Source organism: Columba livia, chromosome 4 (genome assembly GCF_036013475.1).
Source record: "Columba livia isolate bColLiv1 breed racing homer chromosome 4, bColLiv1.pat.W.v2, whole genome shotgun sequence".
Classification (NCBI taxonomy): domain Eukaryota; kingdom Metazoa; phylum Chordata; class Aves; order Columbiformes; family Columbidae; genus Columba; species Columba livia.
The window spans coordinates 7022372-7046392 of NC_088605.1; the positions used below are offsets into that span (position 1 = coordinate 7022372).

The following is a 24021-nucleotide window of genomic DNA, read 5'->3' on the forward strand; positions in this document are numbered from 1 at the left end:
ACTCAGCATCAGCAATCCTTAGCAAAACATTTTGTCCTTATGCAAGAGCAAGGCACTTATTATCACGCCCATTAATAGACTATTCTGGGAAGAGCATCGCTATTGCAGTTTGTGTGGGGAACTTGTGTAATGGTCTGGTTAATGAGAAGGCAGGGAAGGCACATGCAGGGAAAAGACTCTCTGCTTTGACTTTTCAGAGCCTTAGGAAGAAATTCTGGTTTGAATTCAGCTATAGGACCATTCCTGTTATTGAAGTCTTTATGACCTCTTTCTTCTGAGTGTTGACCAGTCCAAGACCATCCTGTTGCCATGTGGCAAACAGTGCGGTATTCCAGGGACACTCTGTTTTGCATAAAATCATCACCTTTTATGAAGAACAAATACTTTTGTCATTCGGGTCAAACCAACAGTGTCGCCATGGCAATTTATAAAAATAACCTCTTCTGGACTATAAGCAATGTTAACACATCAGGCTATGGTATATCTCTTAGTGAAGCGCTACCCAATGAATGCTTTCTGTTCAACAACTGCAGGCGTATGTGTCTCAGATAAAGCCCATCTGGTGACTATTAAAGGGAATTACTGTACATACAACATGAAAGGATTATAACTTTTCGAGGGGGGAAATGTTTTAAGTACCAGTGCTGTTACTAATTTTGCCTTCAGGTTAGGTGTTAAGTTAAGAACAACCACAGTTGCTTCATCAAATACAGCTGAACAGTTTTTGTATTGGACTCCTCCTTGCTGTAGGAAAATGTGGGTGTTTCGGAAAAACCAAAGAGACCCAGAACCAGGCTTCCCTGGTGGGTTAGCATGAGTTGCTAATGATGGCAAGGCTACAGCTTCAGGTCTCACACAAACCAGTATCTCTGTTGATGTATTCCTCTCTAACTCTCTCTATTTTTAGCCTTTGTTGTAAGAGATTTTTGGTTAGCACCTTTCACTATACCTCTGGATTGCAGTCAGTGTAATGTCCTGATTGATGTCTGGTCTTTAAATCCGTGCTATATCACTGGCAAAAACAATAACAGCTCTTCCTCTCTCTGTTCTTTCTTAGGTCCTCCAAGGATTGCCGATAAAGTGATTCACCGTCAGTCCGTGAGGTTAGGGAGGACCATCAAGCTTCTGTGCCCCGTGGAGGGTGACCCCCCGCCCCTCACCATGTGGATGAAGGATGGACGCACTATCCACAGTGGCTGGACAAGGTTCCGAATCCTTCAGCAAGGGCTGAAAATCAAGGAGGTGGAAAGCGAAGATGCAGGAACCTACATTTGCAAAGCAACCAATGGCTTTGGCAGCACCAACGTGAACTATACCCTCATTGTGATTGGTGAGTAGAGCTGGACTAAAACTGGGACTCACCTGATTTTTGGGGAGAGAGCGAGCTGATTTCTGTGTAGCTGTCAGTGATTGCAGATTTGCTTTGCTAATCATTTACTGACCTCTTAACTGGCCCTTTCCAGTGTCTGAGGATTGCCAGAGCTGGCGATGTTGCTGCACATCTTCTGCTGCAGCCGGCTGCAAGCAGATAAGATTACGCAGTGCCAAAGGTTACAAATAAACAGAAGTGATGCAATAGTCACTGGGGTCCAAATCACAATGAATTCCACACAGGAAAGGCTGTGTGATAAGGAGAGGTCACGCTGATCTTTATGTTTGCTGTTGGAATGGGATAGTTCTCAAAACAAATGTTTAGGCACCCATATAAAAACGCACAGCTGGAAGATCCATGTACTGAGCTTTTACAAAGCACGATGTCTTCAGGAATAATATTTAGGTTGAAACAAAGCTCAGATCTGGCATATGACCCAGGGATGCTCAGTTCCTGAGAAATCCCCTTGGTGGAGGCAGGATTAAAAAAGCTTCAGATGCTGTCTTGCTGGCCATGGGTTCACTGGCTGTGCTTTTGACTGGCTTCAAAGGGCTTAGCCTGGCGATAGGATTTTGTTGTCACTTGCTGGGCTGAGCATTCCTGAAGGCTCCCAAATACACTTCACTGGGTAATCAGAGATTCCTCTGCCATGGCTGCCACAGAAATATGCTCGTTGGTCCTTGTCCACAAGGAGGGAAATAGCTGGTTGAAGTTTGGCATGCTGGAGGATGCCGAGGAAGCAAAGCTGGAGGGTTCCAAAGCAAGGGGTGAGATCAGGCATCTTGTTCATCCTATTGCCTAACCAGCACCCCGAGTATCTGGTCTACAACATTCTTTTTCTCTCAGTGGAAACGATGACAAAGTTTGGGGCTGTTTCCAGCTGCCTACTGGTTGTCACTTGGTCTGGTTTTGTTCAGTTACTTCTTCCCATCACAGAAGGAGAAATGCTGTGGACTAAGAACATGTTCTTACAATGCTGTGGGCTAAGAACAACACTTGGTGCTGCTTGATGGAGGATTATCACCTGATAACAGATTGATTCTTGGAGAATGCACTTTACTGCAGAGCCAGTGTGGGAGACCAGAATGTAAATGTCTTATGGGGAAAGTGATGTTTAGGTGAGGGAAACCCTCTTGCTATATGACTCATGTAGCATCAGTGGGATAAAGCTGAAAAAGCCATCTTATAGTTTACATAGTTTGTGGATTTGTTTTCCCTCGTTCACCACTTTCCTATCCACATTCATCTGTCTTTGCTACACTGAGCAAAAAAGGTGAAGTGGAAGTAGTCTATAAAACATCGTGTCTATACAGACTCCTTTTGGATGTACTTTCCAGACTGTTTGGTATGGAGAAAGGAATGCTATAGGAACCTCCTTCAGTCCTTCTTGTGCCTTTTCACTCTGTGGAGGTTGCCAAAGTCTTTGATCTTCTCTGTCATCCAGTATCTTCTGTAAAGTTCAGGGCCCAAGCCAGCTCCCATTATTCCAAGGCAAAGAGGCTTCAAGGCATCTGTGAGTCAAAGAAGGCTCTGATTATTCATGGTAGCACAACAGAAACAAATGAAAGGAAGGCACAGGGCAAAAGTTGGACTAGAATTCAGGAAAGACTGAGGCATAAAGTCAAATTCAGTTGCTCAGGGATATTGGATTATCAAATTTAATTGTGTTAAGAACAATAGTGTTCATTATATTTGGCACTGCAAAGCCCTGGACACAAACACTAGTTATTTGCAGCCTCCTTGGGCAGCTACAGAAGGAAATTACAAGCTCCTGCTGGCCTCTGTGGGTGTGAGATTGAGCCCTATACAAACAAATATTGATCACCAAGTGCCAAGAAAAGGGTAACTTTAATGTAAATGTGTGGCAGACATATGGGCTGAGCTATCATTCATCTCCATGCATCCTTGTTCTAATGCTGGCTAAAACCAGTATGTCTTAGACTCTCAGTGTACCCTTGTGCATTGCTGTTGCTCAGACCATTTCTGACAGATTACTTGTGTCCCTGGTCTCCAGTGGTACAGATGTGTTCACATGTTTCAAACACTTGGTTTTCACTAGAACAATTTGCTCTGAAAACAAATGTTCCCCTAGTGTCTTTCTTGCCAAGGTCTACAAGCAAACACAAAGTATCACTGAATTATTCTTTCAAAGGATCCAAACTTTTAATGTATTGGCCAGATGTTTGTGTTTGTCTTGGTGAAAATGCTTTTGGTTGAAAGCAAGTCAATCATTTGTTGATTTTTGAGAAGGAGGCAATGTTTGAAAACGAACTACTTGTCAGTTTTGAGGCTGAAGGTCAAATTGATGGAGCTGTTTTGTTTGTGCTCCGGAAAGCACAAACTTCATTAGGCAGAGTGGCCTTTTGAACCATATGGTCTCTCTATTCTCCAAGCCCTTCAAAGGAGAAAAAGACCTCTTTTTCCAACTTTACTGCTGACACCAACCATGTAAAACCATGCAGGTGTCAGACAAGGGCAAGCTGGTTAAGATATTAAATCTAGAATAGCATCAAGTGATTCATTAAACATTGGGACTTGAAAAAGTAAAATCCATTTTGGCATGAAAACATTCTGGGAATTTAAGCAGTAATATCTGGAATCCATACCGTAGCTTCTTGAAAGATTTTGGAGTTATGCTATATGTGTTTAACTGAGCTCTGCCACACCACTGTGAAACTGTTACCCCTGTGTTGTATATGTGTACACTGCAGCAGAATAAGGTGATGGTTTACCCAAGGTCCTACAGAGACTTGGGACTAAATTCAGTTGCCTTGAACCTTCCTGCCTGTACTCAGTGCTCTATAACTCTTATTAGTCTCTATATTCCATTATAGTGTAGAGAACAAACAAAAATCTGTGACATTTTACTAAATATTACAAAGGGATAAAAAGGGCAGTGGATCTGCCAACACCGATGGGTGCCAGCAGACATGGTAGAGGTGAGCTCCCTTGTCTACGTTGCAGGTTGATCTCTGTGAGATAGAATAATTTTGGTATAAGCCTGTTTGAATGTTGCTTTGTGGCTTTCATGACAGATCTTGCCACCAGCCAGCTCAGTGCATGAGCAGAGCAAACTTGGGGCTTCCTCTACACGTCTGGTAGACATACCTGGTAGACACATTGCCTGGCTGGAGGACTTCTCCGTCTGCAAGGGCGGATGAGACAGATTACTGTGATTTTACAGATGGTAACTAAGGCAAACAGAGACCAGGTGATCAGTCCAAGACCAGATAAAATATGAGCTGTGGCTCAGAGTTGAGTCTAAACCTCTTAAATCTCACCCTAAAAGACTACTCCTCCTTCTTAACACTTGGTAAAGCCTTTTCTTCCTAATTTAGCATCTTCCTGCTGATGTTTTGGAAGGGACTCTTCTCTTACTCTAGGTTTTTGATCTTCCTTCTCAGACACAGGTTTTGCCAACGCAGATGGTAGCAATTGGTTTCTGCCCTGCTTATTTCCTCATCTTCTCAGACTGCAGGGGCCCAGATCCCAAAGATCCAAGGAATCCTGCTCTAATACACTCCTACGTGAAATGTAAGCCAGTAAAAGCAGATAACCAATATAAGTAAAAACTACAATTTCCCCTCCTAGCCAGCGTTAATAGTTTCTGTGGCTTACCACAAGATTTGGGATGCCAATTACACTGCAGACAGATTTACAAATGCTGGAAGAGAAACTTCTCTTTAATCAGTATTAAATCAGCATTGCAGTTATTAAGTACAATGGTTTCTTATTAGGGAGAATTACCTGTAGCTCATCAAAACAAATATGCTGTGCCTTCCCAAAAAATTATTTGTACAATGATGCCCATAAAAATCTTAATCTTTAAGTAGTTTTTGTTTTCCGGTATGTGTTTTGTTTGTTTGTTTGTTTTCCCAGCCGAATCAATTCAGAAAAACATTTATAACCTACAGGTGTGAAAAATAACTTTGTTTTTAGATGCTTGCTTGAAACCTACAGTTTCTTTACTGCAGAATAAAACTTCCTTGCCAGTGTGCTCTAAAAGGAAGCCTAAGGCCAAAGGGGAAGAAACAAAATGTGCAATAGCTGCTCATTGTCTGAAAACTGTCCACCTTGTCTCCTGAATGGACGTATGTTCTACAGAAAAGAAGCAGTGTGTGATAACGTAACTGAAGCCTGTGGTCAGCTTGGAGAATGGGTGACCATCAGGCCCTTACTGGGAAATCTTAGCCCAAATGAGTGTGGTTACCTGACTTATGAATAACTAAAGACAAAATCTTCTAACAAGGAAGCGCTGGACAACCTCCATTACCATCTCTTTCTGCAATAATAAACAGCATCACTTGTTCCAGAGGTCTGGCCATTTCCTGAAGGCAAAATTGTTGGTAAACAACTGTAGGAATGACTATTAGTAAATATTTATGCTGTAGGATAATGACCTCTTTTACTAATGCGCAGCACAGAGGACTTTTCACTTGCAGGAGTGTTATGGGCCAAGGTGTGCCAGTATTGCAACACACGGGGCTATTGCTACAGGTACTGCCAGTAAACACTTCATCTTGCATCACTTGCTCAACCACGTGATGAAGGATCGAATTGTCTATTTTTGCATCCGCATGCATGTTACTTATTACCTTCAGCAGCAAGAAAACCAAGCAGCAACAAGAGCAGGGTTTGGGATTGTTTCTGCACTGCTGACTTCTCGCTTCACTCGGGGTTTGTAAACTGGCAAAGACACATCTCACTTGGGTGCATCTCAGCACAAAAAAGATAAGCGTTTAAGTCCAAGGAACTGCTGCTCCAGTGTTTCTCTTTCTTACCCTGTTTCTCTGACTGCTGCAAGTATTTTTTTCTCTTCTTTGGGTTTATTTGGAACAAGATTTTGGTGAAGAATTCGTCGTCTGTTCAGGTCATACTCCCCTCTGGTGGTTGGCCCTCTGGCTGACCAAGCCACTTGGCCCCATTTGGGCTGTGGAGTGGTAAAATCTTGATGCAGAGAGCAGGAGGAAGAGTGCAGCTTGTTGTCCTAAACCTCTGATGGGCTCTTGAGAAATAGAGCTACATCTTGTTTTCAAACCAATCAAATTTACTATTACATGCCTGCTGTCCGTCTGCTGCGATTGATTGCTTTGAGAATCTTCCTTGACATCAGATGATTTATCTCTAAAGTAGCTTTTTCCTGCTGAGCCAGCTGCTATTCTGTGCTTTTTTACAGCTTGTCCAAAGACAGCTCTCTTTGATAACAGGCATGTGTGAAAAATTTGCATTAAAATAACCTTTTTTTTTAAACAGTCAGCATAAGTATCCTGAAAAAAAACATAGCAATGTCTGAATGGATATTTATTCTAATGTGCTTTTTTCGGCTCATAGTAGTAGAAAAGACTGTGTGAAAAAAGCCTCTCAAGTACAGTAAAATACGGTTTGCATTACAGTTCTCCAATGAAGTCATCAATCTATGTCTCAGAACTCATTTATAGTGCAAAAGCTGAGAAAACATTTGTAGCGCAGAGTCAGGTGCCACCAGCCATCTTGGAAAAGCATGACAAATTCATTTATGTTTGGGTTTTGGCCTCTTAATAAACTCTGGGGGCCAGAGAGAGATGTGCTCAGCAAGATGTGAATCAACACTGAGTCAGCAATGTGTGCACCAAGGGACTGCTAGTGCTAAGCAAAAACTGAAATGAGTCAACACTTAAAAAAAAGGGAAAGAAAGAAATAAAAAAGAGGTGGAGTATTTGCTTTTGAGAACAGGGTGGTGTGGATTGTGCTGGTTGTGGTATGGAGTTTGCAATCTGTGTTTAGCACGTTTACTTCGACACAAAGTGTGAAAGGCAGCCCATCCAGCATGGGACCGTTAACACAATCACAGGGCATATAATCATGACTAATGAAGATTAGTCAGTTGTTATATGGAAATGAAGAATTCCTTGTGACAATAAACAGTAACAAAGTTCTCGTGTTTAATTTGTTAAGGCCCCGATCCGGCAGCTGGTCTATGTTGGTGGCCTCCTGTGCATACGCAGCATGATTAACACCAGATGAGGATCTGGCCATAGTCGCTGATGCTTAGTAATGGTTATGTTGCTAATTAAAGCTCAGATTGTTTTTGGCCTTTGGGAGTTGCGCAGAAAAGGGGAGCCTTAGTTTACTACTCAAGGCCTAGCAATTGCAATCATTGCACAAGGACTTGTTGTTGTTGTGTGGCGTGATGTCACTGGGTCACAGCAACCCCTGTGTGGAGGTGCAGGTTGGGCTTCGGTTCATAACAAGACCTGCCTTAGTGGTGTTGCCAAGTGAGGGGGTCCTGCGTGTCAGCCTGTGGGAAGGGACTGTGAATCTGCATGAACTGATCCCACTGCCTAGAGGAGTCAATGAAATGCTTGGTAGATAAAATATTTTTTTGTGTTTTGGTCCAAAATCATGGTGAAAAACTGTTCGTTTGGAAATGAAGCTGCTTTTCCACTGGGAGGGACTCATCATCTCATCATTGACTAATGATGCCCTCACCCAAGCAAGGGCTCTTCCTTCTGTGTGTTTATTAGTGAGGGCATAAAGAAACACACACTGATCAAACTTGATGTTGCTCAGGAACAGCACAAGCATGTTAAAAGAAATCTAAAAGCAACCAGGTATACTTATCCCCTGAATTTCAGTGGTGCTTCCTTTCCTCTCGCAGGACATTTTCCAGGACTCAACATGCTGTGTATTGGGACAGGGAGTTTGTTGACTCTGGGCAGGATTCCCCAAATGAGGAGAAAATGTCCTGTGAGAGGAAAGGAGGAGAAAGAAACACTCCAAAATGAAAAGGTGACTATTCCTGGGTTGCCACAGAACAACGATTTCACTAGTTTTAGTCATTTTGATGAGTGCTACACTAGATTGATGTCACAACAGCTCGTAATAATTTGTTACTGAAAAGTTAGTTCTCCATGAAGAGGTGATGATGTGCCAGTATTAGCTGTAACTATCCTAAAAATGACTGATCAAAAATGTGGCACTGAGTGATTTGACTGATGGCTCTGGGCAAACGGGTGTAAAAGGCTGGAAAATGTCACAACTGGGCAGCAGTCTTATTTCTTCTAAGTCCAGATCTATAATGTAACTCAGTGCTAATGCTGTATAATGTCCACAGTTTTTACAAGATCTTTGTTAGGTTTTATTAGTTTAATTTGATTTTATAACAAACTTTACAGTATGCTTATCAATACATCATGTTCTGGCTAACAAAAGCCTCACTGTTTTGGGTCATTTTCTTTTTTCCCTTTGTGAAGCTGTAACATAGAAGCCAAGTTAAGAAGGTGACAACACCTGTTCACAATTTAAAGGAAATGAAAAGATTTTTTTCCACGGATGTAAGCATGAAATTCATATATATATGTATGGATATATAATTTCCCCCCCATACTCCATCCTGTGGCAGACTGTGGCAAACCAGAGCTGCAGCCAGTGTAAATTGGAGGCATGCAGGACATATGGATGCATTTAGCCCACAATCCTTTGCAGATGCTTTGGAGTGTGTAGCTGCTACTACACCCATGCAAATAGCAAACTGCAGCTCTGTTTGCTGCTGAAATATTTTTTTGGGGGAATGAAAGCAATACACTATGCCAGGCAGGCTGACAATAAAAGTGTGTTTGATCTGAGCAAGTTATGGCTTCCTTCTGTTAAATGATATTAATAGAATTAGCCTCTGATCCAAATGAGTTTGTGGCGTACATGTTGGGTTTTTCTCGTCACTGTGTCTGAGGCTAAAAGCATCTTTTGCCTCTGACTTTATTAATCAGCTGTCTTTGTTACAATCCTCCATGGAGTTAATGGGCAGAATTGCAGCCCGTGTTGACAGAGCAATGCTGATGTGCACAGCCACCGACTTGCTCACCTCTACAAATCAAGAATGCTTAGAATCATAGAATGACAGAATGTCCTGAGTTGGAAGGGACCCACAAGGATCATCCAGTCCAGCTCCTGTCCCTGCATATGACAACCCCACAATTCACACCAGGTGTCTGAGGGCATTGTTTAGTCGCTATTCAAATACTTAAAGTAGCTGCATTTGTGAATAAAGACAAGGCAGACACTGGTCCAAGTAGGTGCTATGTATGTGTGTGGAAAGCAGGCATGCAGAAGGTGTTCTAGTTTACTAGTCAAGGTCTGCTGTGACTGGAGAACAGTAGTTAACAGTCTTTATTTAATAGTGCCCCAAGTAGTGAAAAGCCATCATATTTATTGCTGACCTGGTCATCAGCAGTTTTGAGATATCTGCCACCTTGTCAACCATCCAAGATGACCATCTTCCCCAAGTAGCAGGACCTTTCCCTTAACTTTCCTACAACTACTGCTGTCCTCCTCTCTCCCTGATGGTGTTTCCTTGGCGCCTGTGCTCCATCCCTCTTCTTCTTGCCAAAGGCTGGGAGTGAAGAACTTAGCATGGCCTCATTGGACTCAGAAGACCACTGAAGCTGCATTGAGCTTCATGGGCATAGTGTCTCCAGGAGGTCTCTGCCGGGAAGCGCTGTGCCCCATTCGCTAGTGCCATCATACAGCTCTGCTGTCCTCAGTTTTAGGAAAACACTGATAGTGCTTTTCAGCCAAATTTTAGTTCCTTTGGCATCAGTTAACTCAGAAATGCACAAAAGGCATACTTGTAGGTTAAAGCACAACGTACGATATTTATTATAGAGAGAATAACACCAAGTTGGACTACTTTATAAGGTGTAACTTGAATGTTGATTTTGGAGACTGCCTCTTTATGTGCAAATGCACGTACGCACTGTCAATTGCTCACATGCTGCTTCTTGATCCATAGATGTAGGTATGTTGCCCATTTAAATGTATGGTTGTTGAAGAGTTGTATTTTTACACGCTTCTTGGGTCTGGTTCTCTACCTTTCCCATGCTGTCTTTGGCATCCACATTAAGAAAAAGATGAAGAAAAGCGGGGGGGAGAGCCCAACAAAACTGCTGGCAATTAGTGTATAAACCTATTTTTAAATCAAATTTATTTTTGTTTGATGAGAGAAAGAACGTATTATGTGCTGTGCTTGATGAAAAATATAATTGTACTAGAACGCTTTGATTCTTCTTTATAATAACGTGGGTTTCATAGTCAGAAAACCTGAGTGTTTACATTATACACTTTTGGCAATAAATTTGGAAAAGAAGAGAAAAAAGCGCTAATCCCAGGAGTTCTGAAACCTACACTCCTTCTTAAACGTCCCCTGTTAAAGACATTAAGTCCCTTGCAAACATCCATCTATCAGCAGTTGAGAGTTTGTAAAAGGCGTACTTTGTTCTGAACTCCCTGCCCTACTGATTATGCACAGTTCTTTTATTTTGTGAATAGAACGACGACCCCTTAGCCCGGTAATGATGACAGATTTATGTATTTTAACACCCAGACGCTGCTGTATTTGTTAAGGACTGCCAGACTCCAGCAGCGCTGCAACCGTCGTTTATTTTCATTGTCAGTTTGTGCTGCTTTTTAAGGTGTTCTGCAGCCACTGGAAGCAACGCTGCTGCTGCTTGCAGAGGTTGAGATGTCAGGATGTTAAGAGCATAAGCCACCATCCTTGGATTATTTCCACTCATAAAATGTCAGTTTTCACTCTGGTCGCGCTGACGGGGGTGGAACCTCCTCCTTGCGCTGAAGCCAAGGAAAAGAGGGGAGAAATAAAACCCCTCCGAGCAGTAAAAGGAATCAGATATCCTAGAATTTATCCCTTCACTTTCTACTCCTGTGATGTCTTTTGCAGCTCTCAATGTTTTAAAGAGAACCTTCTTTTAATGTGCAGTAAAAGCAAAGAACATAAACATACCTTGCAAGTTTAGCTGTTAAAAGACTGAATGGGTCAACACATCTGTCCTCTATGCAATGCATCTGCCCGTGATTGCTTTTGGGTTGCTTTAAATTACTGCAAGTGGCAGAACAATAGGGAGACAAACAGTAAGAACAATGCTGTTGTTTAATAACAGGCTAAATTATTAACAGGCCTGTACAGAAAATACTTCATGTAAATTAAAGGGAAGCAAATAATTTTATTTTCCATTGCAATGATCCAGTACAATAAAGGCAGTTGATGTCTTTATTATTTTCTTCTTTTCATTCATCTTGCTACAGATATGTGAGTTCCTGTGTGTGTATAGTTTTCTTACAGCCACACTACAAAGGTTATAGGGCAAAAAATGCAGAGTATTGATGGTTTTCTGATCTCTTCATGCCAACCAAGACACTAAATCTGAGTTGATCACACAATCCAAATGAGGCATAGGACTTCTATTACCTTTTTGGTTAGTTTGTTTTTAATTCCATGTCATTGTTTCCCTGAAAAATGTTGTTAAGTCAGTTGAACTATTGAGTTGAGTTGTTTTTCTGCTTGATTGCCAACAAAGAGCTTTGAAATATTTTGGATTGAATCTTCCATTGCAAAACTATTTTGATTTGGAAAAAAGCGTCACCACCAAATTCTTCATTGAGTTTTCTTTGGTCCAATATTGGATGTTTCTCTCTTAAAGAGAAATCACATGAGTTGGTAGGTTGGTTTTGCATTTTTTCAAGCTTGGGTAAATTATGATGACCTTTTTGCTGAAGGGAACAAGGGTCTTCATCTCACCTTTATTGAATGTGCAGCTGGCAGGAGAGAGAAGAGCTGGTGACAGTCCTCCCCACTACCTGGCAGGGAATTTGGGAAGGAAGCTGAATTGACTTCAGATGTGGGCTGGGATTCCCAGACCTGCCTGCTGCTCTTTCCAGATTGATCCCAGGAATCTCATGGAGAAGAGGGATGGCACCTCCCCAATTCCTGGCACAACCCAGTGTCTGTGCTCTGTTGGCAGCATCTCCTAACAACTGCAAGCCCACTGGTAGCCCTCATTTCTGAAGTGTGGTTTGGTTAATCCCTTTCTTTCAAGGAGGCTTTGAAGATGCAGTCGCCTTCACTTGTGGGAAGTGAGGGTGAATTTTGAGAGGCTGGTTTGTGCTTTTGGCTTGAAATGCAAGCAAGGTGCTAGGTGTACTCCTCCTGTCCTGACACATGTGCTCCTCAGATGTCACCCATCTCCTGCTCACACAGGCAGATCAGTTGGCTTCATCTATGGGGACTCCACCAGCTTCTTTCCACCAGGATGGTTTTCAGAGCCTACGGGGAGGTGTTTGAGAAACCCTAATCATGCCTGTTGTAAAAACATGTCAATGCGACCTTCAAGGCCTTCAAAAAAAAAAGAGGTTGTTCTCTGGGTGCTCTGTCCTTGGGTAATTTTGAGAATTTTGTGGTGGCCACTTGAAACCTTGCCACAATAAACAGACAAAAGGGTAACAGCTTTCAGGAGCAGAATTGCATCAGAAAGGAATTTGGCCACCTGACATCCCCAGTACCATTAGAGCCCGTGTGTATCTCCCATGCCTTTGCCAGGAATTATTTGGATACATTTTACTCGTGTTCTAGGCAAAACCTGGGTCACGGACATACTCAACTGTGAATTAACCTCTTAATAATGAAGTTATGTCTTATATGTGGTTATTGCTGTTTGTTTGACCTATGTTAGCTCTTCTCAGGAGTTCTTGGGCCGCCTTCTGTTCAAAGCTTCAGACTTAACAGGAGGACGGGCTGTGAACTGAAGTGTTCACAAAGTGACATTTTTGCCAACGTTCAGCATCTGCAGTGAGGGAAGGAATATTGCAGATCCTGTGACAGCGTCCCCGTTCCTCCAAGGCCACATTGGCATGTCCCAAAGGGCAAACTCTTTTAAAGATTCACTAGATCCTCCTCACCTGGTATTTGGAGAAAGCACGCTTCTATGTGTGGTGTCACATCTATTCATCTTTGCTCCCATGCTATGGACTGCAGAAATAGTTTCACACATCAGGAATAAAAACCAACAAGTCGCCTGCATGTCTTTCCTGTTATTGCTGCCACAGCCTATTTTTCCAGTATTTTATTTCTTTTCCCATTGACAGTTACCTTCCTGGAGCCCCATACCAGCTTTTTTGACACTTAGCACAGGGAGCCTGTTTGCCGAGGTGCAATGACCAGTGTCCTGAGCCCTTATGGAGTTCTGCGCTGCCTTTTTATCCTTCACATGTGACACAATAACTGGTGCCGCCCAAGCTCTGCAGGATGCACAGTGATATGATTTAACTTATTGGGATGATGTTGCTTTTGTGCCTTGCTTAGACATGGTCCCATGGACTTGAAGGGTATTTTCAAACCTGCTCGCTTCATCCTGCCTATTTTGGAGTATTTGCTGTTATAATGCAGTGGGATTTCTTCTCCAACCTCAAATGCTAAACCACTGATCAGCTGAGATGATACAGCCAGTTCTTTAGTGATACCTTAGTCTCCACTCAGAGTGTGAAGTAATGGGTGGATTTTTGGCCACTGCATCTCTCAAACCCCTCTTCAAATATGGCATAACTCAGGCCACAAGTGAAATGCTTTGCGTCTTCTTAAAAGAGTGCAGAATTGGACCCCACTTTGAGATCTCTAATTTTAAAGGGAGGAGGTGAACTGAACTTCCAGCACTTTATCTCTGGGGCTGTCAAAGATGGAAGATAAAGGGGAGTTTTTCAAAAGCAGTCAGCCGAGGATGAGTCAACCCCTTTTGAAGAATTCCCATGAACTTCCATGGGATGAGTATTGCCAGTGTTGAAAGCTTTTGAAACCTTACCTGGCCATCCAGTGACAACTTTTGAAAAATGTGTGTACTAAGCACACATTCCTGGGAAAATGTCAGTAGAGTTCACATGTGTTGAATGCTGAGGTGCTTTCTCAGGAGCAGGTGTTTTGAAAGGAAATTGAGAAAACGGGCTTCTGAAGCAATTTTAGTGAGCTATAGTGTCTGCCCTAGTCAGTAGGGGCATAGTACTTAAGATGAAGCTATTTTTTCACACAGTTTTCTCTCCTGTAAGCAAGGCCTGACTGATAAGTCATGATAAGCAATCCCTCTAATGCCAGTCCAACACATTCAGCTGTTGTGTGAAGTCCCGCTGAGCACAAAACAATTGCAAGGTTTGCTAGCGTCTAACTCGGAGCTTGTACGATGCTTTGGGATTCAGAATATGAAGGACATTTCTGCACATGAGATGTAACTGCTGTAACAGTTAAATACAAATTAATAAGAACATGGAAGCTAGGGCCTGAGACAGTCCCAAGGTTGCAGTAATATATATTTTTTTTATTTCTGCTGTAAGAAAATTCCAGGCTCGAATGTCAGGAACACTGCTGCTGGATGTAGTCCATGCATGCAGTTGCTGTCAGCCGTGGTGGGAAATCAGTAGTGTTACTCAGAAGGAATGTCTGTGAGCGAGGAGCAGGGTGCTCTGCCCATGTTGCAGGGACGCGTCCCAATACCCGGCCTTGTTAGCTCTAGGACTGCCAAAATTCATTGCATTCATCTGAAGAGAATGTCTTGCAGTTCTGCAGAGAGGAAATGAAGGAGAGAAGGAACAAAAGAAGAAAAAACATCAGGGAAGGGATTTAAAAAGAATCTTTCCTTCCTTTTGCATTGCAGACACATTAAGTACTTAATATTTTAAGAGCATCTTCTTACTTAGAAAAGCTGGCAAAGATGGGATTCAGTATGCGTCTGCCAGATTGATTTACAAATTGGCCTTACAAACTCCTGCTGCTTAAACATACCAGAATGCGACAATTAAAGCCAACATCTGGAATTCATTGGTGGAGCAGATCCTAGATAAACATTAAGTGAATGTCCATTTCCTTAGCATTGGATTTCCTCTGGCTACCACAGCTTAAGCAGCGTCATCCTATCAGATGTAGCTGATGATGATAGCAGAGCAAATGTCAAAGTCATGAGCCAGATCTATTTGTTCCATCTTTTAGCACCCAAACTAGGACTAAAACTGGGCTGAGGAGACACCCGCTGTTTTTCTCCAGTAGACTGTGGAGATGGGATCCTCATGTAACTAACCTGAGCTAAACTGGCTATGTGGTTCTCCTTCTCTCCTGTGAAGACAGAATACTCCAGATTAGTTAGGTTAATCTCACTTGAGGACTAGAGTTTTCCTCTCTCTATTCCCTAAAAACCTGCCAAGGTTATGGGAGTCTCCATCCGTTCTCCGGCTCCAAGGAATGGATTCTGTTTGTTCATTTGTTAGAAGCAGAGAAAACCAGCTAATGAATTTGGGACTACGTCTGAGGTTACATAATTGGAAGCCAGTCACAACACATACCCACCTGTCTTCCTTTGCAACAGAACTCTTCCCTGAGGCTTGGCTGAGGCAGGGAGTGATCAGTGCTGTCCACATCCATAGTGGTCAAGATGGAAAGCCCTGGGGAATGATTTTTCTCATGGCCAAGAAGAGCTTGCTTCCCCTCACAAGAATCATATTTCTTTCTACAATCCAACCTGTCATCATGAGGGAAATAAAAAGCACCTTTCAGATTTCAGTTGTGTTCATATTGCCCTATAGCCTCTTACCTCCTTGGTCATTGAAGAAGCAAAAAATGTGATGGTCTCTAGGTGGTTTTATTTGCACAACCATTGTTTCCCCCATCTGAAGTTATTCAGTTCTGGATCGCTGAAATTAAGGTGAGGAGAAGTGTTTCCATGTGGACAGGCACTCTGGACCCACACAACTTGAGGAGAAAAATGTCCCTTCCATGGAAAACCATAAATGCTTTTAGAAGTGGAGCCTTCTGCTAGGGCACATGAAAACACATTTGCTCAGGTCTGCACTCAGGACACCCTTCTGGCCTCTGATCTGAAAAGAAACTGGATGAGGTTTGGGGTCTTTAGGAACTTTCTGAGAATCGAGGGCATATATTGAAGTGTCTGATATTACCTGTCTGAGGTGTGAGGTTTTGCCCACAAGCAAATATACATTGATTTTGCAGAAAGCTCTTCAAAGCAGTCGCTTTCTGTTCTCTACCATGCAGGAGCAATATTGAAAGAAGTAAACATATTGCTGGTGCAGGGGTCCTCCTTCTAACCTTGAGATGATCTCCAAAATCTCTGTTAGAGCCTCTCTGTGTCTGCAGGTCACCTCTTGTCGGCTCCCTTTCTGCAGCTCCCAGCTTCTGCTTGAAGCACGGTCTCTCTCTCTCCCTTGGGACCTCAATATTCAGCTTCTTCCCACTTTCACCAACACAACAATCAAACAGTCCTTCTTCCCACCTCTCGCCTAGTCATTCAGCTTTATAAAAGCATTAACGTAGCACTTTTGTTTCTTTGGGGAAAATTACACGAATCTTTTCCTTCCCTTCCCTCCAATGCTTTCCCACCCTGCCTCCCCCCACCTTGTGTAGAAGCTGAATCCATATGGATCTTCTCGGCTCGGGATGAAGCACCCAGGTGGCTTTCGGGAGGTGTTTGGGTTTCCGATTTCTCACCCCCGATTCAGCAAGGAGCAACACAGCCATGAGGGCTTGTGCTTGACATACCTCGGAGCGCTCAGCAACGCAGTAATACCTCAAGGGCCGGCGCGTTTCAGGAGCGGAGCACAGATGGGTTCCCCGGATCATCCTACCGAATCAGCAGGACTTTCCGCACGGAGCAGGCGCCTTCTCTCCTCTGAACGCCCCCAGCCTGGCTTAGCCGGCGGGAGCGGGTGACCCCGTGCACAGCGATGCACGAGAGCTACGAGTGAGACTCGTACGGCCCTTGCGCTTTGCATTCTGATCGTATAGAGTTGCCTGCTTGGGGTAGGCTTGAAGAGGCAGAAGTATTTTTTCTGGCTGGTTGGCCCTTTTTTCCCCGTGTGGTTCTGTTAGCGTTAATCTGCGAGTTGAAAGCGTAACATGATAGAGCTCCACAGAGAGGAAAGATTCAGGTGAGTTTACAGTTCTGTTATTTTGCTTTGCTGGTGACTTCTATCTGGTGGGTTTCCCAAAGCAGCCGGTAAATATTTTCTCTCTGTTGCAGTGCTGACAGTAGCCTGAAGTCCCAATTTCCTCCTACGGAAGATAGACCTTCGAGGTCTATAAAATTTATACAGTATACTTTCTGGTTTTTATTAGCCTAGTAAAAGAGATCATATTTTGTGTGCTTCTGTATCTTCAGAAATTATGACTGGGGAATTATTCCAGGGGGCAACAAGCGGAATGCTGAGGTTGAAAATACTGATTTAGCTGAGCTGTGAAAGCGGTAGACTGAGCAGATAATGAAAGTCCTTGAAATGCTTCGGACATGCACAGCCATTTTAGAATATCCCACAAGGGGGCTATGGGTTACGTTGTCATTTAGCTTTTAGTCGTTGGTAATTAGTTCCACCTAAATACTGATTTCCCAAGCCCATTCCTCGTCTCTTAATTGTAACACCCCAAAGAATGAATTTGCTTTCCTCTCCCTGTGTTTGAAAACAGTTTCATGGCAACTGGTCTGTTTGTGGATGTGCAGTGAATCTAAATACCTTTAAAAATATAATGATTTCTAATAAACGTGTGCTTCCAGGCCCAGCTATGAGAGGGCACAGCAGAAAGCAAGTGCCAGACTTTATAGTATAAACAGATTAAGTTGGTCAAGGACTGGTGGAGTAAAAGAGGTACAAAAAGGTAAAAGGAGTTTCTAAACCTGATGCAGAACATCGGTGGCATAAATGGCCTCTTTATGTCCCCTATTAGTTTCTTCTCTGCATTGTTTTTCTTATCTAGGCAGCTAAAAAAAGAAACATAGTATTGGCCAGTAAAGCACATATTGTTTAATAGCCTCTGTTTCTATTCAAATAGAAATTTGTACCAAGACTGGGTAAATAGTTTTGCTTGGGACAGAGCAGGGCTGGAATGGAGCTACCGCTTAGGTATGTGTAACTTGTCCCTGTGAGATCAGCCATGACTTTTACCTCGATAATAAGAAAAATGGCTTTCTTCCAATGAAGGAGGAAAAAAAAAAGTGGTAGAAATGCCTTGTGAAGCAGGAATAAGAGTCTTTTCCATTGCTTGGCTTAGGCTGCAATATTTTTCGGTGTACACATTTTTCCAGAGTCATTTGTTTGCTATAAGAAAGCCTCCAGAATGACCTGATCTCAACACACTGGCAGACATGGGAGCGGAGGGGATCGGTTCAGTGTCATCGGGTGGGACGTCAGGAGGGACAGTCCGTGCTGGGGACTCCTGCTCTTCCCTCTGGGAAAACAAGGGCCGGTGCACAGCCGCGACACAACCTGGGATTTACCTCCCTTGTTTTGCTCTGTTTGCAGCCAAAGGGCAGCTGAGCACAGAGATGAGTAGGTTCTGGGGCTGCGTGATCCCTGCACAGTCCCGGAGGTGCTGTCGGAGGGAGATGCCGTATCCTCCTGGCCTCCTCCTTCTGTGCAAAATTCCACCAAGCTGGGTCTTTGCCACAAACATAGGTGAGCCCCCCTCACCACTACGTGGAAGAAATGACCCAACTCTGTGGCCTTCTGTTCAATAAAGGGCAGTGGAAGGTAAATGAGGTGATTCTGTTTCCTTGTGCATCATTTTTCAGACCTAAAAATAACACCGTGGCCCCTGCGGTTGCCATTAGGGTTATTTGGTGCTTTTCCCCTCTTCCCTTTCCAGAACACTACTGCTTCTGAGCAGAAGAACTGCCCCATTGTGCAAGCCCAAAGGAAACACTGCATAGAAAATGCAAGGAATTTTTAGGCCATGATATGTTTGGACTAGGAAGCAGGGGGCTCAGAGGAATGCGGAGTACGGTTCCAAAAATATTCCTTGCAACAGCGCTCTTGGTCAGTAACAGTTATTTTTGTTGGCCCGCCAGCCCCCTGGAGCAGAGGTGATGTCATTCCCCAGCATGGTGGAGGTGGAAATACAGAGAGTGCCCTGTGGTTTTGCAGGGCTGAGAGCAGACAGCTGAACCGAATGCCTTCTCCTGTCTCAAATGCTCCTTCTGTTGTGAAAAAAGAAGCAGCATATTGTGGGGGATGGCAAGGAGGGCTTTAAAAGAAGTAACAGCACTGTAGAAACATTTTCTGTAGTTGTAGTCTCTTCCTCCTGTGTGAGCTCCCTTCCTGTTAGTTCTTCTGCTTTTCTCCTTGCAGTGAGGTGCATGCTTGGGTTGTGTTTGTAATGTTGCATTTCTTTTGTTATCAAAACTGATCAAATTATAACACGTAGCAATCTCAGTGCCCTGGGAACCTCTGGTTGAGACGTGGGCACGTGGATGTCTTTACAGTGATTAGAATGGGCTGGTGTACCCTAGAATACCTCTGAAGAAGAAAGCCAGCACTTTTTATGTAAGAAACAGGATGAAGCAGTAAAATATTGGGACCTTTTTCTATGCTGGTGCCTCTCAATGTTCATTGTTATCTTGATGACTTTTAAGTGCACGTGAGACAGAGACCAAGAAATAAAGGAACTGTGATTTTTTTAAACCAGGTTTGTCTAGGCTGATAAGATAGTATCTTGTACCATGTCCATGTGTTATATGAACCCAACGAGAGCGTAACTTCATCTTCAATACCCTTAATTACGTTCAGCACATGTAACTAAGCCAAATTTCCACTTTACCCCAGAAACGTGGTGCCACAGCATGCTGAGGCAAGGAGTTATAAAACCTCATTTTTATTCCTGGTTCTGGCATTTAGCTACTGGGTGCCACTGGGTGTTGCTTTCCTACCTGGGTCTTACATATGTTACTCGTGTACTTCCAGAGGGACAGTGTTCACCCTTGTGGGGCTCTAATTTTTGGTATGGCCTCTGGATTCAATTGCATGGCAAGTAGTAGCCACACTGATGGTGCTTGTCCCTTCACCATCACTTGTGAAAGTTGTATCTTGTCATATTACATGAAGGGCAACAGATTTGAGCTATTTAGGACAATGGGTGCGGTCCAAAACTCCTGTTCAAATCTGTGTTGGATGGTGTTTCACAGGGGAAGGAAGAATCTGTAAAAACACACAGCGCTGCCTTTCCCAGGATTCTTCAGCCAGGTATTTTGGGTCTGCAGAGGAAAGAAAGCTGTATAAAAACAACCCAAAAGTGTATGAATGCAAAGGTTTCTTAACCTGGAAACTTAACTTTTGGGTTGATAAAATCCATGCAACGCTGACAGATATACAGTGGCAGGAAATTGTTAAAGGTGTCAGGTTTTCCATTTTAATTCTGGGAACAGTCTGGCAGTAGATTTCCTTGAAAATGCTGCTGAAAAGGTCCCACTTTCTTAATTGGAAAGATTTACAATTTACCTTTTGTGTTAACCTCTTGTTCCTCAAAAGGTTAAGTAAGGGAAATTCCTCTTTTTAACACTGGTAGCTATTTGACAGGGTTTCCTTAGCAGTGGGTAACGTTAACGTTCGATTTCTCAGCAAATATGCCAGCGTAATAGTAAAAGAAACATTTGCAACCTATCTACAGAGGTCTTAGAAAACTGCTTATTTCATATAAATCATGTATCCCGTTTTCTTTTCACTATTGCTTAATGTACCCTACTGAATTTACCACTTGCACAAGTGTCTTACCTCTTCAAGGTGTTATACAATTTTGAGTGAATTAATCCTATATAACCCAGGAAGAAATCAAGTAAGCATATTTTTGATAACAATATCACAGAATCGCAGAATGTTAGGGATTGGAAGGGATCTTGAAAGCTCATCCAGTCCAATCCCCCCGCCGGAGCAGGAACACCCAGATGAGGTTACACAGGAAGGTGTCCAGACAGGTTTGAATGTCTGCAGAGACTCCACAACCCGCCTGGGCAGCCTGTTCCAGGCTCTGTCACCCTCACTGAGAAGAAGTTTCTTCTCAAATTTAAGTGGAACCTCTTGTGTTCCAGTTTGAACCCATTACCCCTTGCCCTATCATTGGTTGTCACTGAGAAGAGCCTGGCTCCATCCTCCCGACACTCACCCTTTATATATTTCTAAACATTAATAAGGTCACCCCTCAGTCTCCTCTTCTCCAGACTAAAGAACCCCAGCTCCTTCAGCCTTTCCTCATAAGGGAAATACTCCACTCCCTTCATCATCTTTGTTGCCCTGCTTTGGTTATCAGCACAGCCAATTTATACAGGAGAAATCCACTTCATTTGAGGACATGCAGGTACATTTGGAATTGCTGTTGAAATCTGAATTCCTTTAGGATAACTGTAAAGCAGGATAGGGTTTGGTAGACTTGGAGTTGGCATGTTCAGTCTCACGTGTGATCAGTTCATAGCTCAAGCTTTGCTGGAGAGAAGATGAAGCTTTCTAGAGTGGATTAGAGGCAATGGAGGCCGCTACTTCAGGTGCAGGAGAATTGCTGAGTGTTGAACTTGGAGAGTGGGAGAAGGAAAGGATGCTGCAATGTGCTTCGGAGATGTTATCCCAGGCTGCTGGGGCAGCGGTGGGACATGTGAGAGCGCTGGGACAAGGAGAAGGGAGCTAATTTCAGTTAAAACTAAAGCTGCTATGGGTAAGACTGCAAAGGTGATGTCTTTCTGGGAAGAAAAAGTCTTTGGAGCTCTTGGAAAGGGATCAGGTGGTCTCAAGGGGCAGTTCTCCCAGGGTTAATCTACATCTGCAGATTCCAGTCCATAACAGCAAAATATCCAGCCGCTTCTTCTCTTCCTGGGTCTTAATGTGGTTGGGGCAGGTTTAAAAAAATCAATTGCATCTGGAGTTTCATCAGGACTTCTTGTTGTAATGGGTTATCTGCTGACTGTGGAGTAGGCATGGAATGCTATGGGCAGACTATCGGCTGGGGCATATGTCAGGATTAATATGACTCGATTAGCTCTACCCTGGCAGCTGCCTAGTAGCCAGCTTCCAGGATAAATAATCTTACAACTCTGGGGTTCATATTCCAAAGCTTAAAATATGAAGACCATACTGTGCTCTTTCTCAATACCATGGCCTTAATAGGTTTCCAGTAAGAGCTGTAAAAATTGTCCCTGCACCCACTCTGCTTTGAAAACATCTGTGCAACAGTGCATGGCTTACTGTCCTGGGCAGGACTGAATGAAACCCATTGCCTAGTTGGAGAAGAAAGGTCTTTGATGTCCCCCAGATTAAAGACCTCTAATGGTCTCTCTAATTAGTCACTGAAATAGATTTGTAGTCCTAAAGTAAATTGTATCAGAAACGTTGATGGTCATGGCTAATTATTTTGGTTTCTATTCTTCAGATAGTCCGATAAACTGCAATTAGGTGATGGGGTGTATTGTCCTGTTGGGACACATACTAAAGGAGACAAACTGGACAAAGGAAACTGCAGCACATTTACTGCACTGGGAAAAGCAGAGAGAGATGAGAAATTGTAGAGGGTGATGGTCAAAATGTCCCAAGTGCTTTGTTTTGAGGAACTCAATAGGGTGGGTTATGGACAGTTTGTGTTGAAACCTAAAGCACTGGGTATTTATTGATGTATAGTTCTGTGGTACCCATCAGTTAGTTCCCAAATGCAGCCAAAATGGAAGCAAGGTTGTATAGGGGCAGTTTTATACAGCTGGCGGGAGCATCAAGGGAACATAGGTGATCTTTGGAGTTAAGGGGTCCTGGCCCTGGTGACAAAGGTGGTGACATGGGGAATGGAGATATCCAACAATTTCCTGGGTGGGGCAATTCCCATTTGTCTCCTAGAGCCTTGTTATGCTACTGATATGGGTTATTGAAACAAGGTGTTGCCATCATCACTTCCTCACATTGGCATTGCAATATTCTCCGCCAGTGAAATTCCTGCCTTAACTTCAGTCCTTAGCAGAGTCACGGTTTTCACCCAGCTGTTCCCCTATGGGCTGCTCTGCAGGGCAGGTCATTTGCTGCCAGGACCCTCTAAAGAAGATTTGTCTCTCTGGATTGTACCTCGTGGCAAAGCCGGCAGTGAACACTGGATTCATTTTCTGTGTTATTGTTAGAGTGAGCTCTTTATAACCATTCAATTTTCTTTTAAATAAATCCCATTTGGAAAAACAAATCCTGCCCATAAAAGCAGCTCTCTGTGCTGGGTTAGTTTTCAGCATACTGTACACAGCTGTATATTTGGGTTTATGTCTCCAGGCTCAATTCTCATTCCTGTGTGCAAGAGCAATGGCAAAGCTGTTTCTAGGGATTCTTGGGGTTTCCTTTGGTCTAATGGCATAAGGAAAGATGGAAGAGAATAAGATGGGAAGGTGAATTAACCCAGTGGTTTGTCCCAGGGACTCCTGTGTGAAAGAAGAGAAAGGGCCCAAGTTCATGCCTATAAAGTCTAAGGTGGTAGAAATCCTTGTGTCAGCTTTTCCCCAGCCTGGTGGGCATCACATGCGTCCTGCCAGTCTGGTTCCCACATTTGGACCCATTTGTCTTCTTTTGCTATGCTGTCCCATGTCCCTTGTGCACCATGGAGACAAATCTTGACCTCTGACCACATGTAGAGGTAGGAGGGACATCTAACCAGGGTAGCCTCTTCATCCAGGGCAGGAGTGGGTCTTTTCTGTGCCCACAGAGGATGCTGAGAGGGCTGAGACTGATTAGGAATAGATGCAGTTTTGTGGGACCCAGGACTGCATTAGAATCTTCCTGAGAGCATAATCAATTTTTTTTTTCTGATCTCAAGTAAAAGTATGTGGCCAAAGCATCCGTGTTTCCAAGGAGGACAGTCCTACAACATGGTAACAGAGGCCCCAGATCCCTTTCCTTGCGGATCTTAGCTGAGTTCAACAAGTTGCAAAGGCTATGGGAGAAAACATAAAAGCACTGTCACTTTTGCCAAATTAGGAAAAATTGTTTGGTGTTTGAATTCACTCACAGCAAGCCACCGTTCCTGGAAGTTCCCAAAGGGTCAACAGCAGGTAGGT

General features: G+C 43.3%; 1 protein-coding gene across 6 annotated transcripts in view; it reads left to right on the forward strand.

Moving 5' to 3' along the window:
- FGFRL1 (fibroblast growth factor receptor like 1) overlaps positions 1-24021 on the forward strand; it is a 185775-nt gene that overhangs the window by 88971 nt on the left and 72783 nt on the right. For all 6 annotated transcript variants that reach the window (XM_065060291.1, XM_065060290.1, XM_005509945.4 and 3 more), the window contains one exon: positions 1058-1330. In XM_065060291.1, the coding sequence (XP_064916363.1) occupies positions 1058-1330 (273 nt within the window). The remainder of the gene's footprint in view (positions 1-1057; positions 1331-24021) is intronic.